Below are 11922 nucleotides of genomic sequence, written 5' to 3'. Positions count from 1 at the left end.
CAAATTTGGGCCAACACTGTGCCTACTACTGTCTGGCATCCACCCAAAACGGATGAGTGAATTGCACTTGCCAATATAATTGTACGGACATTCTGTAATTTTATTTAGCATATTCCCCCCACCCCCACCACACGCTTGAGACTTGAGACTTGACTTGTCTTTGCCCTGCAGTGCTGCCGTGTTCGGCTTTATTGGATGCAGTAATCAGGGTTAATGTGCTCTGGCAGAGAGAAGATTGACCCTAAATGAATTAACGTTCTAAAATAAGAAACCTAACAAAGTGATGTGAAAATACTTTAGTTTCATTGCTTGACTTTGTGTGGTGTGGTTCTTTTTGTGTGGTTTTAATAACCTTTATACTTTAGAAAATATTTTAGCCCCTTACAAGCACTATACTTTTTTTTATCAAACTTTTTTTTTTTTAGATAACTGATGAAATAAAAACAGTTCTTGATACCAGACTCTGATTGTACTATACCAGAGGTCAAAGGTCACCTGATGAACTTCATGCCAGCCGTTCTCATCCTGGCAGCTGATGCTGGCGTGCTCGTGGAGAAGGAGCTCGCAGCAGCCTGAGTCTCCGCCCACCATGGCTGTGTGATAGAGTGCCGACAAACCACGACTGTCCTTATAATCTGGTGACGCCCCCAAATCCAGCAGAGTCTGACAGGAAAGGAATGCTGTGTTAACACTTGTATTAATTTAGAGAATCTAATTTGTACCACCATCTCTACTCCATCTGAACTGCATATTCTGCATACTACTCATACTAAACCATTCCAATAAGTAGTATGTTACAGTATATATGAACAACAAGAATACTTATAGTATGGCAAAGATACCCAAATGATGTACTGCTGCATCCCAAAATGCAACCTAGTCACAATATGTAAAGAGAAGGCTTTAGAGGGCTCCAAACTTGATAAAAAAATTATTATATAGTGAAGCTAAGAGTAAATATAAGGTAAATTTAATGTCCAATACAGAATACATGCCTGTGTAACAAGGACATGAGGCTGTCAATCAAACTAAAGCCAAAGACTTCAAACAAAAAGCTCACTTAAGCTTTGATTTGGTTTCATTTATTTACTTCAAAAGACCATGGATATACTAAAACTGACAAGAGAGTGGATGAGGACGGGTCAGATGATAAGTAAGTAGATCAAATAGTAGACACTAAAAACACTGAGATAGTAGGCCTGGCAATAATACTGTTGGAGATTAAATTTAATTTATTATTAAGATTACTAATCACTTATCAGCAAAAATAACATTGCCAGCAAAGGTATGTTTTGATTTCAAAATACGTTGCTCACATTTAATGTTGTTAATGCCTACTAGCATTGTTCTTTAAACATAAGGAGTGTGTGTATGTGCTCGTATTGCCCAAAACTGTGTAAGAACTCTGCCACTGTAGAAAGTCCAAAGTTATAGTGTGATTAGTTTTAAATGTTTCAGAAAACTGGAATATGTGGCTTTTTAGTAACCATGGGACATATTCTAATTTGGCAATTCAGCCACTTAAGTTCAAAACAAACAGTATATCATCAGAGAGATGGGAAAGTTATCCAAATTCATACTTGCTCAACTTAATTGTTTAGTCAGCCCATTTTTCAAATTTGTTATTGCTTTGTTTGTTACTTGATATAGGAGAGAAAATAACAGCTAGATTGTTTATGTTAATTGTGCCATCTGTGCTAGTAAGATTTCTTCACATTGCATTACTGATCCAAAATTAAGACTAAAATGTATTTTGCATTAAAACCATTTTCTCTGCATCTTTAACCCCAAAAACCTTGGGTCTGTAAAAATACAAAAATGAAGCAGTACTGGGTAAACTACAAGTGCATTTGACTGGCAGGAAGTCACATGACTGTGTGATATACCAAATGATTATTTGTGTGATATACCAAATGATTATTCTTTCACACTGCATACTACTATGAGGAATAGTAATGATACTGTATATAGTGATGGCGTAAACACGGCCTCTGCCCTTCCATACCATTAGTGTGTGCTTGTTGTTAGCGCGAGCTGCTCGGTGTAGGGCTGTCATGCCGTCTTTAGCTCTGAAGTCCAGATGAGCTCCTCCGTTCTTTAGCACCTTAATGATGTCAACCATGTTCTCCAGGCGAGCAGCAGACGTCAGTGGCGTCTCTGTGCAGAAATCACAAAAACACACACAGACACAAACACAAAAATTTAATTCACAGAAGAACTTTAATATTTGCTTCGATACTTATAAGTAGGTAACAAAATTTGTGTAAGTGTGCAAATATGCTAGAGTAACTTGCCAGTGATTGCAGATTTATCTTGTATAAAAACAACACAATGGCATTTAATAATCAAAATTGTAATAAATGAACAGAGAGTTGAGTGTCTGTAATCATGTGTAGATGAATCTGGATCTGACTCATGCTCCTGCCATATGAAATCAAAAAGAGCAGTGATTTGAGTGCAGTTGATTAAGTGGCTCAGCTGCATGGAATCAGATGCCTGGCCACAAGTCCCTTATTTACATGTCATATGCATACAACACACATTTAATCTCATATACTGTACATATAATTTACATGAAATATGCTGTAATTTATGCAGGTGATGTGATCGATCACAAGGAAGGAAAGAAGTTCCTTATACTAATATCTTACTAATTATTGATGGTATTTAACTGTAAATTGTAGTTGTGTTACACTCACTCTGGACAGACATTATTTTGATAAAGATACAACAATTGATAAATTTACATGCACATCAAATTCCGTTTAAGATCTATATTCGGGTTGCAGGAAATGAATGAAGCAGGAGTTGAGGTAGTGTAACTCATAGGCCCAAATAAGCCCTCCTTATAGCTCATTGACTAGTCATACTGATGTTGACCTACTAAGTGAGTCACCACATTCAACTCCACCAGTCTTGGTTGGACCAGCTCACCTGCACCTGGGATCTATGGCATGTGTCCTGGCTAATGGATATATGCCTGCTGCTGATGCTTGTGTTATGTTGCTTGTTTTTTCGGTAGAAATCTGTCAGATGTACACTGGCCAAGCACTGAGTACACCCTACAGGCTTCTGGTAGGCATTTGAGTACACTATATCTACCTTGTAAGAAGGGCCCTATATAACACCAGCTGGTGTATGAACTAAACTTATGGCCCTGTCCCCCAGCTTTTACAGAGTTCAGGATCTCACTGATTTCAAATGACACAAAGCCATTACTCTGTCTCAAGAAGTTCAGTCCTTCTTGGGCTAAGGCGCTATTGAAATGTAGACAAAACAGAGGCTTCTATTAAATTTCTGTTTTCTTGTACCAAAGAAAGACATCAGTTTCTGTCCAAACTTGAGAAGCCTGAACTAGTTCCTGAAGACCCTCCTGTGCTGTGAGTAGAAGGTATTGTTCAAACTATGCAACCACAGGACTGGTTCACATCCATGGGCCTGCACAATGCTTACATTTATTCTCCCATTACAGAAGAAAGGGAAATGCCCAAAGTCATGCATTCCAATTCCTCACATTTACATTATTTGGCAGACAAGCTTATCCAGAGATACTTACATTTATCTTATTAATTCAAGTGAGCAGTTGGGGGTTAAGGGCCTTGCTCAAGGGCCCTGTAGTGGTAGCTTGACAGTGCCGGGATTTGAACTCACAACCTTCCAGTCAGTAGTCCAACATCTTAACCATGCAGCTAGCACTACCCGTGCCTACCTTTTGGTAGGTGCATACAGGTAGCCTCATCTCCTCTGATAGCTACTAGAATCAGAATACTGCCAAATCAATATGACAAACTCCTTTGTGCTCTCACCATGAAACGCCATCCAGAACTTCCTGATAGCTATCACTTCAGCTAACAGATTTGGAAAGTGTCATTCTCTGACAACAAGCTTGCCTTGTGTGCTTTAGTGGCCAGACGACTCAAGAGTTACCTTGTGGCTGAATCCAGGTTTTCTGCCCACGATCATGTCACATAACCTTGTGAAGCAGTCTATTTACCCTGCAGCCTTCAATGAAGATTGCAGAAGCCTTGCTGGTGTGTGAGGTGCAGTGGTATTTGGGCTGGAGGGCAGCCATTTCATCCTCAGACCAGCTGTTTATTACTATGTGTGTAAGACATGGATGCTTTATACTCTAAGCAAACATTAGCCCACTGCTAATGGTGAGAGTGTCATCACTTTAGCCTACAGACATGCTGGATGCTTGGCTCATATTTTGACATGCCACTCTAGGAAGATAATCTACTCCTCATGGGCCTAATTACGGTGTCAGTCCAGGACATCTGTGCTACTGCTACTCGGGTGTCATCATATACCTTATCCAGATTTTAACTAAGGCTAACATAGTCCCTCCCAGTCATAGAAGTGCAATGATCACCTCTGAGCACCTTTCAGGACAGTCCAAAGGAAAGTCCTGGTCCTCATGCCACACTAGTAGCAGACACTATCCAGGTGTTATATACCTGGCTATTACTACTGTGGTTCTGTGAATGCTGTACAGTATATAATTTATATATAGTTCTTTATAATTCAAAACCGGGGCTGGTTTTGATAAAAAGGTTCAAGGGAATAATTGTTGGAAGACAGCAGTATTTATTGTGAATACTGCATAATATGTCACTAGCTGACCTTAATGGAATATCTCAGTATGTGTGTGTGAGGATGGGTTCCCTTTTGAGCCTGGTTCCTCTCAAGGTTTCTTCCTCATATTGTCTCAGGGAGTTTTTCCTTGCCACCATTGCCTCTGGCTTGCTCATTAGGGATAAATTCACATATTTACAATATATTTTTTGTTAATCCATTTATTTCTGTAAAGCTGCTTTGTGACAATGTCCATTGTTAAAAGTGCTATACAAATAAAATTGAATTGAATTGAATTGTGTGCACATGCACAAGGGGTTATTCATGTGTTATACACCACCAGTGGTGGTTAATACGGGGTTCACAGAACCACAGCATATCTAATTAGCATCCAACCTACAGCAAATTCTCAACAATTTTAAATGAGTGCACTTGAATTAGCTGTTACTAAAGTAACAAAAGTGTATTAGAGCAAGCACAATAACACACCTGTAATTTGCCTTGTCAGATACATGCTGTTATAGAAAATCAATCATCACCCTCTCACCACTTAGAATGGAAAATTCAACAGTGCCATTGTGTAACAAGAATTAGCATTAAAGACCTGCTGTAGTGAAAAAAATAGTTCTTTATATTCTGTGTGTGTTTAAAGGTGGAAGGGGGTGTACCTCCTGTTTCTGAATCGTGGTAGTTTGGATCAAGTCCTTTATCCAACATTTTAGAGATTTTCTCTGACTGGTGATTTTGGATGTAATCCATAAACTTCCTCAGATTGGCCTAAAGTGAGAAAGAGAGAGAGAGATAGACAGAGAGAGAGAGAGAGAGAGAGAGAGAGAGACTTTCCCTGTATTTTTCGGGCCAGTTATAAATAGGTAACAGAACAGCTCCCCATACACATTTAAAAAAAACAGTGTGAATGAGGAGAAGTAAAAGGAAGCAGATGAAGGTCACATATGATCCATATGATCACGTGATATATATATATCAGTAGGAATTGCTTGGAGCCTGCAGTGGTGGAGTAATTTGTAAATGTTGTAAATAAATTGTAAGTATAAAATTAAATTAAAATAAATCCAGCTAGCTAGTCTTTCTTCTTTAGCTAGCAACTTGGCTAGCAATGATGTGTTAGAACAAGGATATGTATTCATATTCCCCGTATGCAAATATATGTATTTTTTAATGGTACAGTGGTTTCATTGTGCTAGTTACAGTAAATAGCATAGGGATTTGACCTATCTTGTAATTTTACTTTACCTTGACCCACATTTTCCTCGAACAGTCTATAAACAAGACTGAAAGTTGGGGAAGCAATAATCAAGAAATAATCTGGCAACAATACGTCAATACATTTTAACAAAGGGAAAAATGGGTAAACAAAATTAAAAAAAAAAAAAAAATCTTTGTTTTCACATTTAAAACAATTAAAGATTTTTTTTTTTAACAATATTTTAATTTTGTATAACAATCCCTGCAACCTTTTCTCGTACCACTTATACCAGGTGAAAAAGTTGACTTATAGCCCTGGGAAATAGTAAATGTGATTAGTGAAGCCTATTTTAAACCAGAAGCCACATGCTACATACAGTAGGGCAAGCCAGGAACCACACCATGACGGTTTTCAGTACACACTGTGACTCACAAGCGTCATCTAGATAAAATGTGGAGCAATAGTTTCTATTCTTTTTAAGGGACAGTAATTACAATGTGCAATTATCTGCAAACTGTAAGGTGGGATATTAATATAACCGTATTTTCCCTACTGCATATGACTATGTGAAATGTATTAGCCCAAAAACATCTTCAGTCCTATGCCCAGTGGCAGGTCGCACTTTCATGGAGTCTGGAATTATGACCAACTGCTTGGACACCCACTGCCTCAGTAGGTCTACAAACTGAAATATAGCCCATGCTCTTTTTTGACAATTGGCCTAGACTGCACAATATAGCATCAATATGGTATTTTGTAATCTTTCTAACTAGACATCACTAGCATGCTGTTTGTGGTAAGTGGCAAAAATAGGCTTCCTGAATTGCAGGCATGGCTACTGGTGTAAAATTGCCTTAAAGTGCCATGAAACAGGTATGCTAACTTACCTTGGTATGTAATTTGGCAATTTGCTTCTCGTCTACATTGGGTTGTTTGTATACTCTGCTTTTATACCGAAACTGTAAAAGAGACCAGAGAACACTGCAGTTGTTTTGAAGGTAATAAGATCCAGCCCATCCGTCAGTCTATACACACACTATAGCTGCTCTCTTTGGGCCCTAGTAGTTTGTGCTATATTTTGGGGCTCTATTGCAGGTGCGAGTATAATTTACACACAGACAAAAGATAGAAAACACATTTGACTTATATCAGCAGGCTAGTTATTTCGTATTACATAAGTTTTAACTGATTTTCCGTAAACCCCTGCATTGTTTACAGCAAAAAAGTTCATGTAAAATTGTTATCTCAGGAAATTGCACTAACACCAAACCCCTTTCCCTCCTCTCAGCCACTACCTTTCATTACATGAGCTGACTGCCTTTTTAGTGCTTATATTGGCTGGTTGTTTCTTATTTTATTTCTATTTCCACAAATGAACAATATTAGCACTTTGTTGCAAAGCTGTTGTTGGCAATCAAAGCTTCGAGACATCTTCGGTAAGAAGTAACTAGGATTTTGCAGCATTGAGAGTTTTCCAGCAAACTGTTCTAATTTTGTTTTGTCTGACCAGAGTATATTGTTCTGATATGCATCTCTGTTCTTCTTTTTTTTTTTCAGCAGTGGTGTTTTGTGTCAGGTGTAAGAACAGAAATGGTTTGGGTGCAGTTCATTGCTTATTGTTCTCTGTGTAACTGCTGTTCTTGCTGCTTTCAGGTTACATAGTGTATACTGTGCCATTATAAACAGAGACTAAGCTTTTCTCTTTTTACCTCCAGGGTTGGGATGTTTTTGCTAGTTGCTTGTGGATATTCACTGAGCAGACGTTCTTCATCCAGGAACTTTCCATCTTGGCCATTATTTGCTGGCTGGAATAAGCCATAGTTCAGCACGTCCTTTAAGCTCTGACTCAAAGTACAAAGGATCCGCTGCTTCACCGCCCAGACCGTCGATTCCACATCAAACCTCATACATTTCTGTTTGGGAACATAAAACTGTAATTTCAATTTCCTGTCATTTCTGACAGCTACTAAATTTTCTGTCTCTCTCTCTCTCTCACACACACACACACGTTCTAGGTAATATTAAAGAACCTTTAGGAAACAAAGATTTGCTCAGGTACTGTGGTGAGACCAGTCAGTGCTTTATAAGTCATTAATAATATTTTATAATTCATTAATTCATTCATCTTCAGTAACCACTTTATCCTGGTCAGGGTCTGCAGTGGGTCTGGAGCCTATACCAGTAACACTGGCTCCAAGGCAGGAGAATTCACCCCAGGTAGGATGCCAGTCCATTGCAGGGCACCATCCACACACACATTCACACTCTCTCACACATGGGAAATTTAGCATCTGCCTAAAAAAAATCCTTGTACAGCACAAGGATCACGGTGGCCAGCACTGCCCTGTCCATTACTACTCTTTTAAGCTGGATATCAGTGATTTGGGGTTTGGCCCATGCCTACATGCTTTGCAAGTCATATTTCTGGCTGTGACAGTCAGTGTACCCATTGTGTTCACACAGTATATATACAGTCTGCTCACACTGTCACTTATTTGTTGTTATCCACTCACATTGTCTCAGTGAATATTTGCTTAATTGCCTCCCCTCCTCCCCCAGCTCCCAACATTCCAGTCACCAATCTTTCGTCATTAATGATGAGTGTAATTGTCTGACCCTTTGATGAAGTTCCTTCAGGTAACTTTGAACCTGATTGTGTTGTATTGACTTCTGTCTCTCCCACAGGGACTTCTAAACTTGCTTGTTTAGCTGTTGTCAATATCAAGGCACATGCCTCTCACTGCTGAGATGTGTGGTAATGCGATGGCTGATGCTGTAGCTAAAGCTGTACATGTTTCTCCTGAAATTACACTGGTTTCTGTCAACGCATTGTCTTGGCCTGATGCACAGCATGCTCATTCATTACTGTTGCAGCTGTATCATGATGCCCCTGCAATTGAAGTATGGCCATGGGGCCTTGACCCTCCTGGAGTGTAATCATAAGGGAGGAGGTATGTAGGTATGTAGGGTGTCTGGCCAATAATAATGCCACAGACACATCAGCACCAGCTGTCATCACAGCTGTGCCTACAGGTTTGTCAAAACCGGTCACAATTTTTCACAAAGTAGTTGCTTCTGGGATAAAATATGGTATAAATATATTATGGATTTTGATGTGCTCAATAAAAAAACATAATTAAAACAACTTATTGGCTACTGTTTCTAAGATATTCCATCTTTTATATTTTACACATACCTGTATGTATATGTTTATTGTGTAGATAGTAGAGTTCAAATGATAGCTGTAAAGCAACATTTCATCTCTTCTCTTCCTTCATAAAATTTATCAAAATTTATTAAAAAACACATTAAAATAAAAAGTAAAAAAATGATTATCTGTGTAAAAGTATATACAGTACATTCAGTATCCACTCAGTGTTTCTTCCCTTTTCTGTTCTATTCATTATCTTTGTATCTCTTGTCACTGTCCAGCAATAGTCTGCAAGCTTCGATGGGCTCAATTTGCCTTGATACCTTTTCTCCATTGTCCTAGTCAAATCACTTGCCATGCTTACTGCTCACTGCTCCACAGTTCAGTGGAAAAATGTCTAGATGAAAATGATCCTGTTGTGACATATTGTCACCAAGACCATATTATATGCCTTGAGAAAGTAGAAAATCTTTCTTGATTGAACAAGTGGTGGAAGCTAAACACTTTTCATCCCAGGCTCCAGTGACTATCGGAGTGACTGTAATTCTTTCTTGATGTAATGGTAATGTGTGGCATTACTATCCCATTCACAGAGAAAACAGTAGTATTTTATGTAGAGAGCAACAATTTTCAAGGCTCCACAAAGCTGCCACTGATGCTAATCACAGTTACTGCATATCAGATGTTGACCAATTGGAACTGATGACAAGACATTGCCATTATACACCAAAACAGTTTTAAGACTTATCTTTGATGACACACTCAATTCATCTGAAACATGCATAAAGATTACTTTATTTTTTTTATTTACTTTGAATGGAAAAATGTAGTAGGGTAAGTGTTTTATTCAACAATTCAAAAATGTTGCAGTTGCAGGAGAGATGGAAGGTCTGATGTAACTTTGCTGTAGTGCTTCAGAGATGTACTCTCCTTGTTTTCAGTTGAAGTCCACGGGTAGATATTCAGTTGGCATAGTACCCGAGAGCAGGTTGATGGCACAGTCAAATGGTCTGTTAGGAGGAGGGCATGGTGTTTCTAAACACCATTTTGGACTCACTTTAACATTTGGGAATCATTGGCTGAAATCAGTATCTGAAATATGGACCATGATGGAAATATGGATTTATTTTGGAGAAATAGTACAGAGCATACTGATCAGAATGTTAAACCTTCTCAGTACTGGGTCTGACTGGATATTCCCCACAATAGTAGGAGATACCTCTTTCCAGAGTCTTCTGACATTTTTTGATGGATAGGTCAATATGGGTGATTTGCATGGGATCTGGAGCTGGAGGAATCTCACTATTGATGCTGGCAGTGACAAAAGAAGACTCAGAGTTGAAGAGCTTGTCTAGGCAACTGGCCAAACTGATGCGGGGTCTAGTGACAACCTGCTGTCGCAGCAAGCCAACTCTGTGATCACATTGGCTCTCAAAATCTGGTGGAAGGCAGAGATGAGTGCAGGTTTGATCCATTTGCTTCCAGGAGCCAATGTATGAAACTCTAAGACATATTTGGTTGCTGACTGTTGGCTTTGTTTGAAAGACATGGGAAGTTCACCTACTTCACTGACATGGGTAGGGTGATGAAACACATTGCAATTCAGTTCTACGGAACTGTCTTATGACTGCATAATGTCACCCTTATTCATCTAAACAACAATGGCCAACTCAAGTGCGTAGTTTCCAGTGAGTAGTGAGATGAGCTGAGCTGAGCTGCCTTGTCGTTGGCTGACTTGATCTCTTAAGCACTGTAGTAGTAAACTTTGGCACTAGGATCATCTTCATATTTGTCAGGTTGTGCAATGAGAAGCAAGTTACATCAAATAGGCACTGTCATATAGCAACTGAGGTTCGTCATTGCGTGTGAGTTCCAGTAGTAGTCTGGTGATTTTGAGCAAGGTTAGAAGCTTGACTGGAGTGGGGATGTGTGAGCGGATGAAGGTCATTTGAAGGAATTGTACTCTGCAAGTTTGGGAGTTGCAGACATGGGCATAACACTGGAGGGAAATAAATTTTTCAGAATTCTGTTTCAACCATCAAATATATTGTGACTATCAATGTTTGACTGTTGAAACATTATTTAAGGTGTGAATTCATCATGAGCTGTTACGGTTTGACAGGCAATAAAAAAACAACTAAATTAACAAAACTATGTAGTCAAGACTATGTAGTCAACAAAATGATTCATTTTGTTCCATTAAAAAAACTTTTTATTATATTATATTAAAAAGAGAACAAAATAATGTACACACAGACAATTAACACACAGAGATACATACTGTATACACTGAGATGAAAACATTTTTCATACAAATTGTATATTTATGTAAAAAGGTTGCTGTGCTCGCTTACTTTATAACCTTCATATACCTTTATAACCAAATAAACCTTAACATCAAACTCAAAAAGCAAGCTCCTTAATGGAAATCAAATAAAACTATTTAAGGAAATTTTAAATATTCTCAACTATCCAGTCCTCCCCAGCCAGCCAGTCACTCACACACACACACACACACACACACTCACACACAACTCACCGTCTGCTGCAGATCTGGAATAATGACCCTGATGACAACTGCGTTGCTCTGAACGTCCTCCATGAAGCTCAGCGGCCTCTCAGCCGGCACTCTTATACTCTCATAGATGGTGTCCTCTTTAGAGCTCCCGGACATGGACTCGTCAGAATAATCAGAAAAGCTCTGAGCCATTTCATCCTCACTGGATGTTGGACTCCGTGGCATAGTATAGGACACACACCGAGTCAACTGCAGAAACACACACACACACGCATGCTTTTAATCCATTTCTATTATAAATATTTCATATTAAAATGTTAGAGGGGTTGGTTGGTTACATGAATGGATGTATATTCATGTATAGTTACTTCAACCGTCTTCTATCTCCTGTTTTTAATTAGTTCAAAAGAAAGAGAAACTGAATATAAAAGAATTAATAATTCATTATGCTATCCCCAAATAATACACAAG

The 11922-nt window shown here is 38.7% G+C and overlaps 1 protein-coding gene across 1 annotated transcript in view; it reads right to left on the bottom strand.

Annotated features, from left to right (window-relative positions):
- LOC113526575 (SH3 and multiple ankyrin repeat domains protein 2) overlaps window positions 1-11697 on the bottom strand; it is an 88210-nt gene extending 76513 nt beyond the window's left edge. The window contains exons 1-6 of the mRNA XM_026913756.3: window positions 11473-11697; window positions 7492-7695; window positions 6670-6741; window positions 5244-5352; window positions 2006-2157; window positions 496-663 (exon numbers count right to left, since the gene is read on the bottom strand). Of these exons, the coding sequence (XP_026769557.2) occupies window positions 496-663; window positions 2006-2157; window positions 5244-5352; window positions 6670-6741; window positions 7492-7695; window positions 11473-11676 (909 nt within the window). The 5' untranslated portion in view covers window positions 11677-11697. The remainder of the gene's footprint in view (window positions 1-495; window positions 664-2005; window positions 2158-5243; window positions 5353-6669; window positions 6742-7491; window positions 7696-11472) is intronic.
- Between the last annotated feature and the right edge of the window lie 225 nt (window positions 11698-11922).

This window comes from Pangasianodon hypophthalmus, chromosome 6 (assembly GCF_027358585.1).
Source record: "Pangasianodon hypophthalmus isolate fPanHyp1 chromosome 6, fPanHyp1.pri, whole genome shotgun sequence".
NCBI classification, from domain to species: Eukaryota; Metazoa; Chordata; class Actinopteri; order Siluriformes; family Pangasiidae; genus Pangasianodon; species Pangasianodon hypophthalmus.
Note: the sequence above shows the minus strand (reverse complement) of the source record. Positions and strands in the feature narration are given on the sequence as shown.